Genomic DNA, 23,046 nt, shown 5'->3' on the forward strand with positions numbered 1-23,046 from the left:
TCCCAGGTCTCCAGGATTGCACCCTGGGCCACAGGCAGGCGCCAAACCGCTGCGCCACCCAGGGATCCCCTCACTTTAGCTTTAAGGATACACATTTGTTAAAAGTAAAATGATAAAAAAAAAAATTTCCATGCAAATGGTAACCAAAGGAGAAGTGGCTATAATTATATAAGACAAAATAGACTTTAAGTCAAACTGTCACGATATGATAAAGGGTTTAATTTATCAAGAGGTTATAACAATTAAAAATATATATACCCCCTAACATTGGACCACCTAAATATATGAAGCAGATATTAAGAGAACTGAATGGAGAAATATACAACAATACAATAAAAGTGGCAAATTAAATACCTCACTTTAAACAATAGATAAATCATCTAGACATAAAATCAATAAGGAAATAGTGGAATTGAATAACTCTATAGACCAATTAGACCTAATAGACATGTAAAGAACAATCCATCTAACAGCAGCAGAATACATATTCTTTGCAACCATACATGAAATATTCTCTAGGATACATCATATGTTAGGTCACAAAATAAGTCTTACCAAAATCATATCAAATATCTTTTCTGACCACAGTGGTATGAAACTGGAAATCAGTAACAGAAAGAAAATTGGAAAATTAACAAATATGTGGAAATTAAACACACTTTCCATAATGGTCAAAAAGAAATCTAGTGGGAAATTAAAAAAAAAATATCATGAGACAAATGAAAATGGAAACACAACATACAAAAACTTAGGAATACAGCAAAAACAGTTATGAGAGAAGTTTATAAAAATAAATGCCTACATTAAAAAACAAAGAAAGTTCTCAAATAACCTAACTTTATACCTCAAAGGACTTCAAAGTATTTCAAGGAGTTGGACAGGGGCTGCAGATTAAGCCCAGTTAGCAGAAGGAATGAAATAAAGATTAGAGGAAAAATAAATGAGGTAGACACTGGAAAAAAAAAATAGAAAAGATCAACATAACTGATAGTTAGTTTTTTTTGAAAAGATAAACCAAACGGACAAACCTTTAGCTAAACTAACCAAGGAAAGAGAGGACTCAAATAATTAAAATTATAACTGAAAGAGGAGACATTACAATTGATACCACAGAGATGCAAAGGATCCTGAGAGACTACTATAATGATGATATGCCAACATATTGGATAGTCTAAAATAAATGGATAATTTCCTAGAAATATACACCCAAGGAAGACTGAATCATAAAGAAATAGAACATCTGAACTGACCAGTAACAAGTAAGAAGATTGAATCAGTGATCAAAAGCCTCTGAACAAAGAAAAGCCCAGTATCACATGGCTTCACAGATGAATTATACCAAACATTTAAAGAATTAATACTAAGCTACAAATTCTTCCAAAATATTGAAGAGGAGACAACACTTCCAAACTTATTTTACAAAGCCAGCATTTTCCTCAAGCCAAAGCCAGATAAGGAGAATACAAAAAAAGAAAATGACAGCTCAATATCCTTGTTGAACACAGATGCAAAAATCACCAAAGTATTAGTATATAGCAGATTAAAATGATCATACACCATGATCAAGTGAGGTTATCCCTAGGATGTATGGATTTTTCACCATGTACAAATCAATAAACATAATATATAATATCAACAAAATGAAGGATAAAAGTATAATAGCAACCCAGGTGATGCAGAAGAAACAATTGACAAAATTCAACACTTATCTTGATAAAAAAAACTCTTAACAAGTTAGGTACAGAAGAAATGTATACAATAAAGGCCATATATGACAAACCCAAACCAGCATCATATTCAAAGAAAGCTTTTTCTCTAAGGTCAGGAACAAGACAAGAGTGCCTACCATTTTTAGTCAACATAGTGCTAGAAATCCTAGCCACAGCAATCAGGCAAGAAAAAGAAATAAAAGATATCCAAATTGGTAAGGAAAAAGTAAAATTGTCTCTCTTTGCAGATAATACGATTTTATATATAGAAAACCCTTAGGATTCCACCAAAAATCTATTATAACTAATAAAATAATGCAGTAAGTTGCAGGATATGAATTAAACTTATAAAAATCAGCTGCACTTATTAAATTAATAGCAATCTATCCAAAACAGAAATGAAGAAAACAAGCCCATTCCAATAGAATTAAAAATAATAACACTTAGGAAAAAATTTAACCAAGGAGGTAAAAGATCTATACAACAAAAACAAAAACTATAAAATTCTGATGAAAGATATTGAAGAGGAAACAACCAAAAAGAAAAATGTTCTATGTTAATGGATTGGAAGAACTAATTTTGTTAAAATATTCATATTAATCAAAGTGATCTACAGAGTCAATACAATCCCTTAAAAATTCCAATGGCATTTTTCAGAAAAATAGAAAAAACAATTCTAAAACTCATTTGAAATCACAAAAGATCCTGAATAGCCAAAACAATCTTGAACAAGAAGAGCAAAGCTGGAGCCATCACACTTTTTATTTCAAACTATATTACAAAGCTATAGAAATCAAATAGTATAATGATGGCATAAAAACAGACACTTAGACCAAAGAAGCCAAAACACAAAAAGCACAGGCAACAAAAACAGAAATAAACAAGTGGGCCTACATCAAACTAAAAAGCTTCTGGACAGCAAAAGAAACAATCAATAAAACAAAAAAAAAGCAACCTATGGAATGAGATAAAATATTTACAAACCATATCTTTAATAAGCTGTTGAAACCTAAAATATATTAAAAAACTCAATACCAAAAAGACCCTACCTGATTTAAAAATAGGAAAAGGTGGGTGCCTGACTGGCTCAGTAGGTGGAGCATGGGACCCTTGATCCTGGGGTTGTGAGTTCAAGCCCCATATTGGGTGTAGAGATTACTTAAAATAAATTTTTTTAAATAATAAAATAAATTTTTAAAAATGATCAAAGTACCTAAATTGGCATTTTTCCAAAGAAGACACAAATAGCAAATGGGTATATGAATACTTATTCAACATCACTAGTCATTAGAGAAATACAAATCATATCCACAGTGAGATTATCACTTCATACCTATGAGGATGGCTACTATAAAAAAGAGGTAGCCAGGGTTGATGAGAGTATGAAGAAAATGGAACTCTGTACACTGTTGGCGAGAATATAAATTGGAATAGCCATTATGGAAAAATAGTAAGAAGGCTCCTCCAAAAATTAAAAGTAGAAGTACCATATGATCCAGCAATCCCACTTCTGAATATATATCCAAAGGAAATGAAATCAATATTTTAAAGAGATATTTGCACTCCCATGTCCATTGCAGCATTATTCACGATAGCTAAGATATGGAAACAACCTGAGTGTCTGTTGATGGATGAATGGATAAAGAAAATATATCACACAACACACACACACACACACACACACACACACACACACACACACACTATGGAATATTACTCAGCCTTAAAAAAGAAGGAAAGCCTGTCATTTAAAACAACCTGGATGAAACTGTAGGATATCATGCTAAGACATATTCTAGACACAAAATGACAAATACTGCATAATCTCACTTATATGTGGAACTAATTAAGCAGCATGGTGACTATAGTTAATATTGTATACTTGAAATTTGTTAAACATTAGATCTTAACTGTTCTCATCACAAAAAAGAAAATAGTAATGAGATGAGTTGATGGAAGTGTTAATTAGCTTAAATGATGATCACATATATACATATATAAATAACCATGTTGTACTTCTTAAATACATACAATTTTTATTTGTCAAAATCACCTCAAAAATGCATTCTCAAAAATGCAAAAAAAGTCAAAATGCTTTTTGTAAAAGGAATGAGAGTATAAGAATATTTATATTTGCAAGTCATATTTGCATATTTATGCATAAAGATGCTAAATATGATGGAATTATACATATGAAATTAATGCAAGTGAATATTTAGGAACTTCAGGGAACATCAGGAAGGTCAAAGAGGTGGGGTATATACTGTGTGAATGAGAGCTTTCTACTGCAATCAAAATCATTTGAACGTATTTGCTATTCAAAAAATTTAATTGAGAAAAAGAGCAAAAGAGGAACTTGCTCAGGATTATGTAACAATAATTGACAGAACTGAGATAAGATTCCAGGACTCTGGCAACAGTGTGTGCTTTTTTTTTTTTTTAATTTTATTTATTCATTCATGCATTCATGAGAGACACAGGGAGAGAGAGAGAGAGGCAGAAGCAGGCTCCATGCAGGAAGCCCGACACGGGACTCAATCCCAGGACTCCAGGATCACACCCTGGGCTGAAGGCAGGCGCTAAACCACTGAGCCACCCAGGGATCCCCCAGTGTGTGCTTTTTATTGTGCAAAATAAATGCACAAAAATGGGTAAATTCCATCATGGAACTTCCATTTTTACAAACTAAGACAATAAAGAGGACCAGGAGGAAAAGTGTTTCATGTTGCTGCCCCAAATCTTTTATCACAGTAGCTACAGAAGATGGGTGAAGGTGGTTGTTTTTTAGTTGGCACTGGGACTGGGTGGATGGTAGGAGGGCTAGCTCAACAGTGTGGAACTATGGCTAATAAAGATAGTCAAAGCTTCTTGGTATGGGAACATACTTTTAGAGATTGAGAAATACCTGGGAAGTCAATAAAGTTACCATAAATTAAGTGATAAGGAAGACTTGAGAAAAAAATCATAGTATGGCCTCTCCTTTCTTTTGGGTAGACCTTTTCCCAGAGATATCTAAGGTCTATTCTAGTGACCAGAGTGACAGGAAGTTCTAAGTAGTTATTTCCAACCATGCTACAACTTTATCGGTGGTAGAGAAGACAGATAAGAGGTTTTCAGTCTTCCAACTAGAGAGCAGATATTGGGACTTTGCAAACCACATTAAGAATTTTTTTTTTTTTTTTTTTTTTTTTTTAGAAAACTAGCACTGTAGCTAATCCAAGAGCAGAACTTCTAAGTACAAGGGTTTCCTCATCATACTGGGGTCTTTAGTTGAGGAAATGGTTTAATTTTTTAAAAAATTCATTTCACTTTAAGAAAATACAGATCTCTGCATTTGGATAATTTCTCAAACCAAATTGGGAAACAGTATAAGAAGGTTGTCTACAAACAGTACCAAGATGAGTCTTTCACCAAGCGTTTGGAGAATTTGAATATCAAAGAAGATGGGATCTTGGGCCCTGTTATCAGAGCCCAGGTCAGAGACACACTCAAAGTAAGTAACAGAAATATAGAACCATGGAAGAAATTAAATAGGAAAGACAGTTTATAAGTACTGGTTATTTGTATTAAAAAAAAATATGTCCATGTAGGTTTTTTAAAGATTTTATTTATTTTTTCATGAGACACACACAGAGCAAGGCAGAGACAGAGGCAGACGAAGAAGCAGACTCTCCACAGGGAGCCTGATGCGGGACTTGATCCCAGGACTCCAGGACCACGACCTGAACCATAGGCAGACACTCAACCACTGAGCCACGCAGGCACCCTGTCCATATAGTTTTTAATTCAAATGCAACTCTAGTTTTTATGTAGTATTTGCTCTGACTTATAGCCTACCTTATAATACAAAGCATCTGAGACAATTTATCAAATTATAAAGGAAAAAAACAAAGAGCCAAAGAGAGGTGAAAGATAATATGAGGACAAAGAAAATAAAGCCATGCATAGGTATAATAAAACACATGCCATATGCATGTTGCCTACAAATTTTGTCCAAAGCTTACTAGTAGCCAAGTAAAATATGTCAAGGCAAGGTTCACAGTAGTCATAAAGAAAACATAGTTTCCCCTGATACCAAGACCAGTTTCTCCCATGGATCCTTAAAAAGAGGATGCAGTATAATATAGTCCATAGAATCCTTGATATAATCCCTACAATGGTATAGTAAGTAAATTGCTGGGGCCCCTGGGTAGCTCAGTCGGTTAAGCATCTGACTCTTGATATTGGCTCTTGATAATCTCAGGGTCCTGAGACCGAGCCCTCATCTGGCTCCATGCTCAGCAGGGAGTCTGCTTGAGATTCTCTCTCTCCCTCTGCCCCTGCCCCACTACACACATTCTCTTTGTCTCTCAAATAAACAAATTATTCTTTAATAAATAAACCAGTAAGTCCCATAGTTTTGTAAAACAATGTTTGTCATTATAGCTGAGAGCATAACAGTAAACATAATTGAGTAGAAACAATTCATCATTGTGCTCTAAGTATGTAGTTCTCCCATGATTAGAATCCAATGAAGGTAAATTTAGATATGATTCAAGAACACCAAGTGTTCTTCAGACAACTTTCCTTAAAAATATGTTATCAAGCTTTTGATAAAAACTGAGCAGCAGAGAAGTAAAGGTTGCAATCTTTGGCAAGATTCTAGAATGCAGGTTATCTATAGATTAAGGGTGATCCAAATGCTTTGGCAATCAACCAACAGAAGATAAGATTAAAGTTCTCTTTTGAAGATTAAGGAGCCTAACTAGGACTCCTGTGTAAATGATGCTCCCCCTTCACCCCTTTGTTGGGGTGAACTAACATATCTGCACACAAGGACAATTCTGTTCATTTAAAAATAACAGAGGGATAGAAAGTAGCTTTTCTCAGTTCCTCTTTCCCTTCCCTCATTTCTGATTTCCCCCATCCCTTTTAGGTGCTTTTTAGCAAGTATAAATATACCTCACTGGAGATTCAGGATCTGGCTATTTGTGTGCCCCTCAGAAGTTGGCACCAAGACACTGTCCTAGGAGATCTGCCAGGCTGGAGAAGGGGATCATGTTCTAAAGAGGAGAAGGAACAGACACATCTGAAGACAGATGTGGTCCAAGCTGAGAGGAGAGGGGATGGGGCACGGGGATCAGTTTGGAAAGAGTGATATATTGTGAGGAAAATGTCACTCCTAAGGGAAGGATTCTCTTTCCATTTTCCACCTTACCAGGTGAGTCTCAAAAGTGAGACTCAAAACTGTCTCACAAGTTTCTGCCAGGTGATGGGAAGAGGTTGCTGCTGAGAGGAACAGAACAAGTTTGCGCACACGCACACACGCACCCTCCAACAAGTGAATATGCCAAGCTAGCATCCTATGTTAATTTTCACAATTGAATTTAAGTCCTAGAAATAATGAATTTGAATTAACTTTGTAGATCGTGTTCAAAAATATGGCCAGCCGTGTCTACAGCATTTACCCTCATGGAGTGACCTTCTCTCCTTATGAAGATGAAGTCAACTCTTCCTTCACTTCAGGTTTGAATTGGAGTCTACTGAATGAGACTATTCACCTCTGAGAGGATGCCATATTTTCCTACGGTCCTCTTTCCTCAGTAATGTAACTTGTGCAGTCAGGCACTATACAAGTAGGGTATCCTAAAAGTCAGAACCAAACCCTGCTCACTTCAGGGGTTTAGTTTACTTAGTGCTTGGAAGTAAATTCTTAGTCCCATGGCTGCCATAGCGGCCATAGCGGCCTCTAGTGGAGCAATCTCTAATGGCGACATGTAATCCAGGGTTCTGTTAAGTGGAGCTTAATATAAAAAGAATATTCCTTTCCTAATATTAATTGGTTTTAATGAGAACCCCCTGTTTGTCTATTTGTTTAATGTAATAATTTTGAAAATGGAAACAATTTTGACTCTATTTTCTTTCAGACAATAACACCATGATCAGAGCAGTTCAACCAGGGGAAACCTATACTTATAAGTGGAACATCCTAGAGTCTGATGAACCCACAGAAAATGATGCACAGTGCTTAACGAGACCATACTACAGTAATGTGGACGTCACAAGGGACATTGCCTCTGGGCTGATTGGGCTACTTCTAATTTGTAAGAGCAGATCCCTGGATAAGCGAGGCATACAGGTATTCCATCCATGAAATAAACTTTCAGAAACTCTGAGAACTTCTGGCTGGAACAGATTAGATCTCCTTGCTAAATAATGAGGCTTCTTCTAGAGAACAGAAAATATTATGTTGTCCTCTTCAGTGAAAATCTGACAACATTTATTCCTTTGGGCTCTTTTTTTTTTCTTGTCTATTTTCATCTAGATTCTTACTCTAGAAGGCAGTTCTATCATGTGACACCATATTTTGTCTTGGTGTGAAATTCCAGGTCTTCTGCTGTGTGATCAGCAAATCACTTAGCCTTTTTTAAATTTCTTCCTTTTATCAAATGGGTAATGCCCTCCTAAACAAATTTTACAGGGTTATTTTGGGGCTCAGCGAGATACCACCTGGTAAAAGTGTAAAGCTTTCTACCAACCCTTGTTATTTTTAAGAGACCTGCACCAGAGAGATAACAATTTGGGAACATAGCATCTGATGAAGTTGAACCCAGGCAATGGTCCACCTCTAGTGAGACTAAATCATAGAGAAAAAAAAGTGAACAAAGATATGGATCTTCATTGGAGAATAATAGTCTTATATTATTAACTTAAAATTCCCATTAAGGCAAAGCTATAATCAAAGAAGTTCATCCTAAGGCATACAAAATAAATCTATTCCTAGAAACATCAGAAATGGGTATTTGGAAGACTTTCATTTCTTGAGCTAAGAAAGGAAACAGGGAGAGATAGAAAGCTTTCCTATTACAACCTTCTGCTCTATCCTTTGCAACTATTTGGAGCACATCTAGTCCATTATTCAGGTTAAAATGTATCCACTTACAGAGATAACAATTACGGCTGCCATGAGGAGAAGAAATTTTTCTATTAGGGTGTTTTCTGATCTGCTCTGTTTGTCTTTGCATATTACATTGGTTCTAACAAAGGCTCTGTACAAAAAAAAGGCTCTGTACAAAATTGGCTCTCTCTCATAAATGCCTGAATTTGTGGCTTCAGTGTCCCCAAGACTGTGCCTCTTTGGTTTCTGAGAACTCAGTATTGTGGGTTAGTATCAACTGTAACATTAATTACTGAACACAGCACGTTTTTCCTCCAGAGGGCAGCAGACATTGAGCAGCAGGCTGTGTTTGCTGTGTTTGATGAGAACAAGAGCTGGTACATTGAGGACAATATCAACAAATTCTGTGAAAATCCTGATAAGGTGAAACGTGATGACCCCAAGTTTTATGAATCAAACATCATGAGCAGTAAGTCAAATCACTGTTTTTGTCCATCATGTTTTCACTCCCATGCTTAAAAGTATGACTGTGCATAAAGGCAGAGACATGGATTAGAATCCACTCATCTCTCATCCTCAATTACAATCCAGGGATTTGATGATGAAGTTCCTGGGTGATAGCAACCCTGTTAAGCAAATGGCCAAAAGCTTGTTCTCCTTAGGAAAGCTTCTTGGTCTCATGCTCCAAATGTGCATATACGTATATGTACATGCTCTTGGCATATCCACTCTAAAGGAACAGAGTGAGAGGTGGGGGTGGTAAGGAAAGGGGCTATAGGCTTTGGTCAGCAGTATATGGGAGTTTTAGACTGGGTGCAAGGTGAACAGTCTTTATGGCCAGGGCAGAAAGAAAGTAAGTAATCCAAAGGTGGATGGCCAAATCAAACTAAGGCAATATGCATATGGGGAGCCAAGAATCTTAAAAAGCCAAGCCATGAAGAGGTTTGAAGTGAGCAGTAAGAAGTTCAGAACAGAAGGAATTCCATGAGCCAAAGTTGAGGCATTTGCTGTGGTTTTCAATTTCAGCACCAAAAGCCAATGCTATGAGAAGACTGAGAGAAATTTCAGTAAACCAGCTAGAAGCAAACTTTGCCACAGTGGTCAGTGTCTCCACCACTGTTCCTCAGTCAAGAGTCATTATGATCACTTTCTCTAATAGGTAATCATAGATATGAGGAGGACTTCGCCATAGTTTATTCATATAGTTTCAGATGAATTATTGGAATTATCAGAACTGGCATGTGCCATGAAAATAATTCCAAATGGGGAGTTATTCAGCTTTCTTTGCATAATTTCATTTTTGGCAGTGAATCTGTCATAGTTTTGGTCTAGTACTACCCATTAGAAATTATGTGTGAGCCACAAATATAATTTAAAAATTTCTAGTAGCTATATGAATAATTAAAGAGAAATATATCCCAAATATTATCATTTTAATATAAACCAATATAAAAATTGATGAGATTTCCTTTTTTATTTCATACTAGGTCTCTGAAATCTGGTGTGTATTTTACACTTACAGCACATCTCAATCCAGTTTGTCCACATTTCAAGTGCTCAATAGCCACTTGTAATTAGTGGCTACAGTACTAGACCATACAGCTATGGACCATTTAGAAGAGTCTCCTGAATATAATACAAACTACAAGCGTATTATGTCAGGAAGTTATTCAGTAAATATTTAAGTGTTCACTAGTGCCAGACATTGTACTATTATCAGGGCTGGAGTGGTAACCTGGGCTGATGTGGGCCTTGCCCTCATAGAAATTAAACCTGTGATTTTATTACCATGCTTAAAACCTAAGTAAAGATACTGCTTTTGAAAGATAATGAAAATGTGTGAACTCAGTACTTGAATGAAAACTATAGATTATCTCAATGTAAAGAAGGAACAATAAAAAATTGTGCTAAATATGCATGCCTTTTAGGGACATTACTTCTTATTCACTAATATGTCAATATGAATTTCTTATATTATGCTTTTCTTCCAGGAAGAATTATTCTAAATAATATTCTAAGTTGATGTTTAGAATATCTTTTTTTAAAGATTTTATTTATTTATTCATGAGAGTCACAGAAAGAGAGGCAGAGACATAGGCAGAGGGAGAAGCAGGGACTCTATCCCAGGACCCCAGGATCATGACCTGAGCCCAAGGCAGACGCTCTAGAATATCTTTAAAAGCAAAATGTGGAAAACAGGGCATTTGATATACACTTGACAAATGAATGAATAAGTCAACAAGAATGAAAGGCTTTGTCTTTATCCTAATATTTTTCCCTTAGCCAAGGGAGAACTTAGGAAAATAAGTTCTCATTTGGGATGTCTGAGTTCTGAGTTTGACCTTCTAGTCACATGTTAGACCTGGTGAAGTTTATCATAATTACTGCTTTGACACAACCAAATTAATATTGAGACATTAATCTTAGGTATAATTAGACACATTCCTTTTTTTGGCAGAGGCTTGTATGTTAACAGATTTTACTCTTTCAGCTATCAATGGCTATGTGCCCGAGAGTATACCCACACTAGGATTCTGCTTTGATGATACTGTCCAGTGGCACTTCTGCAGTATAGGGACCCAGGATGACATTTTGACCATTCACTTCACTGGGCATTCATTCATCTATGGAAAGAGACATGAAGACACCTTGACCCTCTTCCCTATGCGTGGGGAATCTGTGACTGTCACAATGGATAATGTTGGTAAGAGCCTGGACAGTTGGAAAGGAACCTCTGGTCTATAAAAGTCTGCTGCAGCTTTCCAGACTACCACAGTTCCTGAGTTTATCTTTCTGGTACCTTACAGGCTTTCCTTTCAATACTTCTCATGATTTCTATTTGGGGGAATTAATTACTTAAATGCGTCCAGTCCCCTAATGTGGGTTTCATATATTCTTCTCCAGGCTACATGAGAAGTACAGACACAACAGCAAAAAGATAAGGTATGATTTAGAGGAGAAAGCATGAACATTCAGCCACAAAAGAGTGTTTCTTTTATCAAAATGAGCTTTCCAGTGTTTAAAGCTAGCCATGCCACTGTGGGTTAGTGATCATCAGATACAGAGCCTTGGAGGCTGGACTCACAGACAGCAGTGGAAAGCATGGAAAGCACATGGGCTTTGGAGTTCCTCAGATGTGCTCTGACACTCAGTATCTGTGTAACCTTGGACATGTTACTTGACCTCACTGAGCTTCTGTTTATTCATCTCAAAAACACAATAACATTTAACAGGGTTGTTTTGACCATTAATTGTCATATATACCAAGTGCTTAGGACTCAACAAGTGGTAACTATTGGAAACTCCCCAGGAAATCGTCTGTATGCCAGTGGATAATACCATTTCAAAGAGATTCAAAATTTCCCTGGGCCCACTTGAATCATTTATTGCTTAGAAATATATAGATGTCTCTTACTTATAGGAGTGAACATCATCATCCTCCCCCCTACTCCAATTTTCAAACAAGACGTTTATGATATTCAAAGCCCACTTTATTCCTAACTCATCCTTTTTAAGTATAGTGACTCTTAAACTATCTGTGCTAATACTTTTCTCCCTAATCTCCACTGACCAATACTTTTGATCCATATTCTGTTATATGAGATGAGTGCACTGATCCCATGCTTGGATACACAGCAATGTCAAATTGGTAAACAGTTTTCTAAACAACTTACGCCCAACTTCTCTCCTTATGTCATTGTAGAACATGATCAGCAGTGGCCCCTACACCACACTTGAGTATCACTAACTGATCATGTTCATTGAAAATTATCTGCCACAATGGATTGTAGGGTTTCTATATATTTTTCTGGATTTAGCACTCTCTGTTTTCTCTGTCTCTGTTCTGCAGGAACTTGGATGTTAACTACAATAAATTCCAGTCCAAGAAGCAAAAACCTAAGGCTGAGATTCAGGGATGTTAAGTGTATCCGGGATGATTATGAAGACTCCTATGAGATTATATATGAATCTCTAGCACCTACAGTCATGACTACCCGGAAAATGCGTGATTCCCCAGAAGACAATGGTGATGAGAATGATGCTGACTATGATTACCAGAACAACCTGGCTTCATGGTTAGGAATTAGGTCATTCAGAAATTCATCACTTAATCAAGAGGAAGATGAGTTTAATCTTACTGCCCTAGCTCTGGAGAACAATTCTGAATTCTATCCTCCAAATACCGATACAGCTCTTAATTCCAATTCTTCTTCCTTACGTAATTTTAGCAGGCTTATTGTCTATAACTTTGCAAAACCTCAGAAAACTCTTCCTCACCCAGAAGCCACCACAGCTGGTCCCCCTCTGGGACACATTGGCTTAGACAAGAACTCAGTTCTCAACCATTCCACGGCAGAGCATTCCAGCCCTTATTCTGAAGATTCTATGGAGGATCCTCTGCAGTCAGATATCACAGGGGTAAAATTACTTCCACTTGATGCAGAAGGATTCAGGAATCAAGAACATGCTAGGCATAAGGGAGGAGAGCACACAGCAAAGCACAAGTTCTCCCAGGTGGGATTTTCAGCACCTAAACCTGGGAGACATTTAAGCCAAGGCAACTCTTCTCCTTCCAGAATAGGACCCTGGAAAGACCTTCCCAATGATCTGTTACTTTTAAAACAAAATAATCCATCTAAGATTTTGAATGGGAAATGGCATCTTGTTTCTGAGAAAGGTAGTTATGAAATAGTCCCAGATGCTGAAGACATGGCTGTTGATAAGCTGTTGGACAGCCCCCAGAATACATCAAAGTCTTGGGGAGAAAGCATCCCACTCTCAAACAAGCACAGAAAGCAGAGTGGTTACCCAAAATTTTCTGGAGTTAGAAATAAAACTCTACAAGTAAAATGGGACAGAGGAAATGGTGGATTGAAGAAAAGCCTTTTTCTCATTAAGACACGAAAAAAGAAAAAAGAACAGAAGCTTGCACACCCTATTCCTCTATCTCCAAGGAGCTTCCATCCTCTAAGAGGAAAGGCCAATACCACATTTTCAGACAGGAGACTTGATCATTCATCATTACTCCATAAATCCAATGGAAGATCTTTTCCTGCAGGCCTCAATCAGACATTCCCCTCTATGAATCTTACCCTGTTAGCCTCACTTCCTGACCATAATCAGAATCCCCCAAATGACACCAGTCAAACAAGCTCCCCTTTAGATCTGTATCAGACAGTACTCCCAGAAGAACACTATCAAACATTCCCTATTCAAGACTCTAATTCAATGCACTCCACTGTGGACTCTAGTCACACGTCTCCCCCAGAGCCTGGCCAGATGCAGGACTATGACCTAAGACACGAGCCCTTCCCTACTGACATTGGTCAAATGTTCCCCTCCTTGGAACCTGAAGCCTGGCAGGCAACCATCTCTGCAGATCTCGACCAAACAACCCTTTTTCCAGACCTCAGCAAGACAACCCTTTCTCCAGACTTCGACCAAACAACACTTTCTCCAGACCTCGACCAGACAACCTTTTCTCCAGACCTTGACCAGACAACCTTTTCTGCAGACCTCAGCCAGACCACCCTCTCTCCAGACTTTGACCAAACAATGCTTTCTCCAGACCTCGACCAGACAACCTTTTCTCCAGACCTCAGCCAGACAACCCTTTCTCCAGACCTCAGTAAGACCACCCTTTCTCCAGACTTTGACCAAACAACACTTTCTCCAGACCTCGACCAGACAACCTTTTCTCCAGACCTCAGCCAGACAACCCTTTCTCCAGACCTCAGCAAGGCAACCCTTTTTCCAGACTTTGACCAAACAACGCTTTCTCCAGACCTCGACCAGACAACCTTTTCTCCAGACCTCGACCAGACAGCCTTTTCTTCAGACCTCAGCCAGACAACCCTTTCTCCAGACCTCAGCAAGACAACCCTTTTTCCAGACTTTGACCAAACAACACTTTCTCCAGACCTCGACCAGACAACCTTTTCTCCAGATCTCGACCAGACAACCTTTTCTCCAGACCTCAGCCAGACAACCCTTTCTCCAGACCTCAGCAAGACAATCCTTTTTCCAGACTTTGACCAAACAACACTTTCTCCAGACCTCGACCAGACAACCTTTTCTCCAGACCTCGACCAGACAACCTTTTCTCCAGACCGCAGCCAGACAACCCTTTCTCCAGACCTCAGCAAGACAACCCTTTCTCCAGACTTTGACCAAACAACGCTTTCTCCAGACCTCGACCAGACAACCTTTTCTCCAGACCTTGACCAGACAACCTTTTCTCCAGACCTCAGCCAGACAACCCTTTCTCCAGACCTCAGTAAGACAACCCTTTCTCCAGACTTTGACCAAACAACGCTTTCTCCAGACCTCGACCAGACAACCTTTTCTCCAGACCTTGACCAGACAACCTTTTCTCCAGACCTCAGCCAGACAACCCTTTCTCCAGACCTCAGTAAGACAACCCTTTCTCCAGACTTTGACCAAACAACGCTTTCTCCAGACCTCGACCAGACAACCTTTTCTCCAGACTTTGGCCAGACGATCCTTTCTCCAGACTTTGATCAGATTCTCCTTTCCCCAGACCTCAGCCAGGCAACTCTCTCTCCAGACATTAGTCAAACAGCCCTTCCTCCTGATCTCAGGCAGACATCACTTCCCCTAGACCTTGATCAGACATCCTACACCTCTGAATCTAGTCCATCAATTCTTCTTCCAGAATTTGGTCAGACTTTGCCTTATCCAGACCTTGGTCAGGTGCCATCTCTCACACCATCTCCTACCCTAAATAATGCTTTTCCACCAGAGGAACTTAATCCACCAGTTGTAGTAGGTCTCAGTGCAAATGATGGAGATTATATTGAGATTATTCCAAGGCAGAAGGAAGAGAGCAGTGAAGAATACTCTGCTGAAATTGGTTATGTGACTTATGATGACCCTTACCAAACTGACACTAGGACAGACATTAACTCTTCCAGAAATCCTGACAACATTGCAGCATGGTACCTCCGCAGCAACAATGGAAACAGAAAATATTATTACATTGCTGCTGAAGAACTATACTGGGATTATTCAAAATTTGCTCAAAGGTTTGACCAAATTTCCTCCTTTTATATTCTCATTTTCCACTACTGCTAAAAAGATTGCTACAGTCCAAGGAAATAATTCTGGGTAAATTATACTAAGTATAATTTAGGTCCCCTATTGGAATTTGTCCTATAGAATTTCCTTTGTCAATTCCAGTTGAACTTCCCTACATTAGGTGACATTTGGACAGTATAAGAACAATAGCTGTAAGAAGTCTATGATATTCTATAGTTTAAGAAGCTCTCTCTTCTCCTCCTTTCACCACACGTTTCTACTCCCTTTTCTTGCCTCAATGCAGAACCCAACCTATCCATAGCTACCTGCTACTCAACACAATTTCATTGAAGTTGGCTTCAAATCAAAATTTGTGATGTAGAAATCTCCTTTTGCATTTGTTTACCAAAACACATTTTAAAATTGTTTACTCATCAACATAAAGTATACAGCATCTTAGTGATGTTTAATTCAAATTACATGAGGTTCCAGTATCAGAGGCCAAGGATACAAACCAGTTTAGAAACAAAAAGCAAGTTTATGCCCTCAACTGAGACAATCATTAAATGACAAGTTTTCTTTTGAACTTGAGTTTTAACTTGGCTAATAGAATCACTCATTTAATAACTCTTTAATGAATGCTTATTCTCTCCTAAGCATTGTGCTAAGTGCTGAGACTCTAAAAGAGAATGTAAATATACATGACTCCTGTCCCCATGGAATTTGTGTCTAGTTGGGTGGGTGGATATGAATTTATTGCTCATATAAATAAGTGTAAATAAGTGTAAAATATAACTAGCTAAAGACCGAGAAGGAAAGGTAGATACATGGCGATATGAGACTTGAGGAATCTGACCCTGAAGAAGTGGCATTTGACCTACGATCAGAAGATGAATAGGAGTGAGCCAGGCAAGAAGTAGAGAGGAGAGAACAGTCTAGACAGAGAGAAAAGCATGATGAGGCCCTGTGGAAGAAGGAAGTCCTCAAGCATGTGTAGTTGGAGCTCAAGAAGAGAGTGAGTGCTAAGAAAGCACTAGCTCTGCAAAGACCAAATGCCATTAGGTTTTGTAGGCCATGGGAAGAATTTTGGTGTTTATCCAAAGATCAATGAGAAACACTTCAAAAGTTCTAAGCCATTCCTTGTTTCCTGGAATATGTCAGTTCCTTTCCTGGACCTTGTTACTTTCATTTTTTAAATAAAGGTGTTACACCAAATGGCCCCCAAGATCCTCTTCAGATTTAACGTTGCAGGGTTCCAGCCACCCTTCAACCATAGAGTTGAAGGAGTTCATGCAAGTTTGTAAGTGTCCTAACTTACAACAGAGGGTTTCTAAGGAATCCATATACATTTTTAAAAGAGTTTTCAATTCAATTCTGCTTAACGATGGAAAGCCATAATGGGCTGGACTCTGTATTCTTGGATAACAATATAAAGAAAGAAGAGAGAGAGGGACAAGGGGCAAAGTTTAGCCAGCTACAGGTTCTCTGGGACACAATGTGGTGACCATGCTTAAACTGTCTAACTATAGTACACAGCTTTTACAGAAGCTAACAGTTACACTAAAAATCAAAAACCAAAGTGTAATTAGAGTAAGGAGACACAATGCATGGTATGGCTTACAGAAATTATTTCATTAATCTGCATCCTGGCATTTCCATATAAGAACTGTTAGTTTAAAACACATTTTCAGGGTGCCTGGGTGGCTTAGTCAGTTAAGCTTCCAACTCTTGATTTCAGTTCAGGTCATGATTTCAGGGCTATGTCAGGCTCCACACTGGGCATGGAGCCTGCTTAAGATTCTCTCTCTCTCCCTCTTCCTCTGTTCTTCTTCCTCTAAAATACAATAATAAAACACACACACACACATTTTCCCATTGTTATATGAGAATAAATAGTTTATCTAGGGATTTCTAAGAGAGGCCCTAAAGGAATAAGATTCAAGGCCTTTCCAAAGTGGAAAGGAATGGAACCAATTCCTTCAAAATCTTATATACCATTCCAGATATGCAACCCATGTTTATGGCAGTCAAAGTGGCTTTGCTTGTCCCCATGTGTTCTGTGAAACTATGTTATGCTCAGAGTCTGGAAGGATGGGGCCAGTGGTCCAGGAAGACTGGAAGGAAGGCAGAATGGGATTCTCCTGGTGCATAAAAAATACTATGAGACTAATGGAGGAGCTTTTGGCCTGCTTCCATAGGCTTGAGAAATTTAAGAGTCAGTGAGAAAATATGATGTGCTCTGGCCCCAGACAGGGCTGGTGAATTACACAAGGAATAATCTGATTTAACAAAGCAAATTTGAGAATGACTACTTTCAGAGTACAAACTGCCATCTAGTGACCTTCACAGGGGTGACAATTGTCATTCATTAACGCATTAAACAAAAATCTATCAAGTACCTACTATGTGCCAGGTAACTTGTGAGGTACTAGAAATAAAACAGTGAGCAAACTAGGTATGATTCCTGACCTCATGGGGCTTTCACTCTAGTATCAGAGTCAGATTTTAATAGATAATATCACAAATAAATGACATATAATTTACCATATATACTAGAGAAATATAAAAATACTACAAGAATATACTATATATACTCTGACAATACTATGGAAACTTAAAGAATGATATAGAGAGATTTGACCTAGTCTAAAGGAAAACAACCTAAGCAATGATATGCGAACTAGGATCTGAAGGATATTTACTGGTTTAAGTTTTTACTCATTATATTCTCATTCATTTGTTCCTCAAGTATTGATTAAATATTCATGCTAGATACTATACCCAAAACAGGGATAATTCCCCTAATTCTTGGAATGGTCTTTCATTTGTTCTTTTAAATAAATACCATTCTTAATTATTTTAGTGAAGATGTCGATGACCATATACATGCTCAAGAGAACACCGTATACAAGAAAGTAGTCTTTCGAAAGTACCTTGATAGCACTTTTACCAAACGTGATCCTTTGGGGGAGTATGAAGAGCATCTCGGCATTCTTGGTCCCGTTATTAGAGCTGAAGTGGATGATGTCATCCAAGTAAGTCATCTTTTGAGCATTGCTAAGATCATCAGAGGAATTTTCACAAGCACCAGAGGGTTGTAGCAGCGAAAGGGGCAAGAGGGCTATAGGTAATTTATTTTCCAAAATTAACAAATAATTACATTTCTCTTCAGAGACTGCTTGCCAAGTAATTTGATAATCTTCAAGAAAAAAAATGGTCTCAAAAAAAAGAAAAAAAAATGATCTCATGATTTTATTTCGGCCTTTGCTGAGCTCCTATTCATTCTGTAAGGGCCAAATCTGTTTTCCCTAAGAAACCGTTTTTACTACACAACCTCTCCTGCACATTCAACCCAATTGCTCCTTTCAAGCATCCCCATCTAACCCCATTCATACTTTGTTTACACACTTTTGGTCTCTATATTTATAACTTGAATCCACATGTGTAGGTGTCTTCATCAGGAGGTTGAAAGCATATTGTGAGCAAGATCCAAAGCTCATTCACCTTCAAATCTGCAGCACCTGCTGTGATCATTTCATTTGTGCCTAATGTCAATACTTTTGTTTTGAGCCAAAGAACAAACATGTTTGGGGTTTCTAGGGTAAGCTGCTTGGGCCCTATCTGACTCACAGTTGTAAAAACTAGATGACATAATGTATATGTTACTTTGTACTTGTATGCAATTAATATATCTTACTGTATATAGATATAAGTCTCTAACTAACCATCCACTTTTGCTTATAATATGACCATTTTTTTTTAATTTGGATTTTTGTTGAACTTAAGTCCATTTGTGGATCATTCTTTTTTCTAGGTTCGTTTTAAAAATTTAGCATCCAGACCATACTCTCTTCATGCCCATGGGCTTTCCTATGAAAAATCATCAGAGGGAAAGACTTATGAAGATGACTCTCCTGAATGGTTTAAGGAAGATAATGCTGTTCAGCCAAATAGCAGTTATACGTATGTATGGCATGCCACCACACGATCTGGGCCAGAAAATCCTGGCTCTGCCTGTCGGGCGTGGGCCTACTACTCAGCAGTAAACCCGGTAGGTATATTGATTGAAAGTTTTTGTCATTTCCCTAACCTTATGACCTGAGTCCACCAAATGGAAGAGTCAAATGATTTCTCGTTAAATGTCTTGCTCTCCATGAGGAATGTGTAAGGATATTGGGTAACAGTCTATAGCTATTTGTCTTCAGATGATTGTGGGAGAGTAGCAGGTGTTCAGTGGAGAGGAGGGAGGAGTATTGAAATGGTTGACCCCAGTCAGAGTGACTACCTTTGCAGAGGAAGACATTTATTTGCAATTTCCTTGAGCAAGTTTTAGCTTTCTTTTGTTCTTTCTTTATGAAAGAACTGCAAAATCAAGGTGGCTTCATGTGGGGCATGGTAGAGAGAGAGAGAGCACAGACATATTTCAATCCCTATCCTGTCACTTACCATGTGAGCCTAAGATAATTACTTGATCTCATTCAGCCTCAGTTTCTAAAGCTAAAAATGAGAAAACAATAGATAGCACACAATAAACACTTGGTAATGTTTGCTTAATAAATGAGCTTATTTTTATTAAACAGGATTGCTGTCTGAATTAAATAAGATACTACCAGCAAAATATTTGCTATGAGAGTAGATGCTCAATAAATAGTAATTATAATAGTACTGATATTGTCATTAACATTATCATTACTGACATGCCAAGATAAAGGACTAATCAGATAAAGGACTATGAGTGCTACAAAATCAGATGATACCCATGCTTAATAAGCTACTCATCTATAATCTTCAAATTCAGAGCCCCTGAGGTTTCCTCTTCTCTATAAATCAGAGATTACCAAAAAGCAAAGGAAATCCTGAGAAAGAGAAAATCTGTGAAATTTGCATCTACTGTCTTCCAGGAAAAGGATATCCATTCTGGCTTGATAGGTCCCCTTCTGATCTGTCGAAAAGGAGTACTTGATAAGAGCAACACACCCATGGATATAAGAGAATTCGTCTTACTTTTTATGGTCTTTGATGAGAAGAAGAGCTGGTACTATAAAAAGAAAGCCCAGTCCCCAAGGTCTTGGAGACTTACATCCTCAGAAGCAAAACACTCTCATGAGTTTCATGGTATTTTCCTTTGACTTTGATCTAATCTCTGAACTAAATCACAAGGGGTGACTGTGATTCTTGCCCTAGGTCTTCATAAAATTAGACAAAAGGTGCTTCTGAAAAATTGGGAGCTAAAACTCACCGCTGGTCCTTAAATGTCTGAGGGGTAATGTCACCCGGCAGGTGGCACTGCACATAAAGGACCCAGAGAAGGTCTGAAAGCTAGCACGGGAGACCAACCAACAAAAAGCCAGTGTGCCACAGCTGGTAGCATGAATCAAAAAGCATTATCACTTTTTCATTTATCACTAAAGGATCACTAAAGGAACTATCACTAAAGGAACTAATCACTAAAGGAACAATCATTTATTTAGAAGTAATTACCCATATGTACTTTCTAAAGAAGAATGATGGTGACCAGCTCTCAGAAGTTCCCAGGTGGCATCCGAAGCATCTAAAATAGAACAAGAGAGAACACTGGGTAGTTGAGTGATAGGAGAATCATGTCAAGGGAGCATTTGTCAGGGGAGTGAGAAAAGCATATGTACCCTGAACTCCATTCAGGAATTTTGTCTGTTAAGTGTCCACTGAGTTAAAAGTAGTTTTAGAGAAAGATAGAATTTAGGATTTGGTGAACAACAAAGAGAATGACTTGGGGGTTAGAGAATAAATGGAAACTGATAAGCCCTGTTTTCAGATTTTGGTGAATGTAGGGGATAGCTGCAAGATTTCTGACATGAAGGATCTATGCTTTGGGTAGGGGTCAGTCAGTCATTCCATGTAACAGGAAAGGAGAAAGTTGCTATTGCTTAAGGAATAATAATAATAATAACAATAATAATAATAATAATAATAATAATAAAGACATACACAACATCCACTTCACTGCCACCATAATTCACCAAGGCTAAGTAGGTCTATACTGCCCCCTCTGGCCCATTTACACTTGGGCTGCCCTTCTTAACTCTACTTTTCTCATTAAACTTCTGTTCATGTGGAATACAATCTGATCTCACCCATATCAACACTTTGGAGTAGAGACATAAACAATATGATTTATGATCTGCTCTAAAACCCTACCCCCTGACTGCTTATCGCACAAGGTTAAAAAGATTCTATTAGGTGTTCTAAAATAGAATTAGTGGAAAGCTAATTGATAAACTCCAAGCAGAACTTCCTTTTCTCTTCTCCTACCATTTCTAGGCTTTTTAATCCATGGCACTTGGTCTCAGGGGTGGGAAGCAAACTCTCCTGAAATCTTCCAACCTCATGGGAAAGCATAGGCCTCAGAATCAGATCTGGTGGTCTCTTAGCTATCCTGTAATGTCTGAGAACCCTCAAGCCACTGCTTCCCAATTCCTCAAAGAAAGAGTAAAATACATCCAGTATGGTTTAGTTTTAAATGCATTGTAGTTGAAGTCTCTATAATTGGGTAATCCCCATGGTATAGTATTTATCAGGGTATTTAATGGAGCAGACCACCTGAGTTCCCAGCTTCAAACTCAGCACCTGGCCTTTTGCAGTATGCGCTCAGTAATTGTTTACTGAATTAGTGAATAAATGAACAAATTCTATCACTCAGTTTAATTTATCAAATGTTGGGATCCCTGGGTGGCGCAGCGGTTTGGCGCCTGCCTTTGGCCCAGGGCGCGATCCTGGAGACCCTGGATCGAATCCCACGTCGGGCTCCTGGTGCATGGAGCCTGCTTCTCCCTCTGCCTGTGTCTCTGCCTCTCTCTCTCTCTCTCTGTGACTATCATAAATAAATAAAAATTAAAAAAAAAAGAATACATCCTTTAAAAAAAAAATTTATCAAATGTTTACTGAGCACCTGCTATGTTGAGTGTCTACATTCCATATCCTAATGTAATGATTTAGCAATGCTGACCTGATAATCACTTGAGATCTATGTCCTGCCCTGATGAGGGAGTAAGGACTGGCATTAGGAGTGGGAAGATAGGTGCTCTCATGCCTGGTGTAACCTTGAAGGTGCCAAGATGATCTCAACTCCTCTTCCTCCCCGAATTCACTTGCTCAGTTCCTGAAATTCCATCGTAGTTCTTTTAACTTTAGACAATATCACTAATAAAAACTTCACTCACTTCAATCTCAGTTAAATACATGGGAGCCCAAAGCTATATCATTAAAATTTTGTATTATTTTTTAAGGTGATTAAGCTCACCAGATGATTTAAGCACACACACTCATTCACACACACATACACACACACATACATTCTCACATATGTTTCACTGAGCAGAGAGTGGATGAAGCCTGAGAACCCTTGACATTTAAGCTGGGAAAAGGGCAGAGGAGCTATCATAC

General features: G+C 38.1%; 1 protein-coding gene across 30 annotated transcripts in view; it reads left to right on the top strand.

The window, feature by feature from the left end:
* The window catches only part of F5 (coagulation factor V), a 70,231-nt gene that overhangs the window by 32,135 nt on the left and 15,050 nt on the right, over window positions 1-23,046 (top strand). The window contains exons 8-20 of one of the 30 annotated variants that reach the window (XM_049112317.1): window positions 5,025-5,202; window positions 7,115-7,214; window positions 7,616-7,827; window positions 8,905-9,055; window positions 11,078-11,290; window positions 12,437-14,076; window positions 14,158-14,184; window positions 14,266-14,562; window positions 14,644-14,684; window positions 14,820-15,632; window positions 18,488-18,659; window positions 19,439-19,675; window positions 20,526-20,739. In XM_049112317.1, coding sequence (XP_048968274.1) covers window positions 5,025-5,202; window positions 7,115-7,214; window positions 7,616-7,827; window positions 8,905-9,055; window positions 11,078-11,290; window positions 12,437-14,076; window positions 14,158-14,184; window positions 14,266-14,562; window positions 14,644-14,684; window positions 14,820-15,632; window positions 18,488-18,659; window positions 19,439-19,675; window positions 20,526-20,739 — 4,295 coding nt within the window. Of the gene's footprint in view, window positions 1-5,024; window positions 5,203-7,114; window positions 7,215-7,615; window positions 7,828-8,904; window positions 9,056-11,077; window positions 11,291-12,436; window positions 14,077-14,157; window positions 14,185-14,265; window positions 14,590-14,643; window positions 15,633-18,487; window positions 18,660-19,438; window positions 19,676-20,525; window positions 20,740-23,046 lie in introns of all 30 variants that reach the window. The other 29 variants (XM_049112325.1, XM_049112321.1, XM_049112327.1 and 26 more) reach the window with 29 other exon arrangements.

The sequence above is a fragment of the Canis lupus genome, chromosome 7 (genome assembly GCF_003254725.2).
Source record: "Canis lupus dingo isolate Sandy chromosome 7, ASM325472v2, whole genome shotgun sequence".
Lineage (NCBI taxonomy): Eukaryota > Metazoa > Chordata > Mammalia > Carnivora > Canidae > Canis > Canis lupus.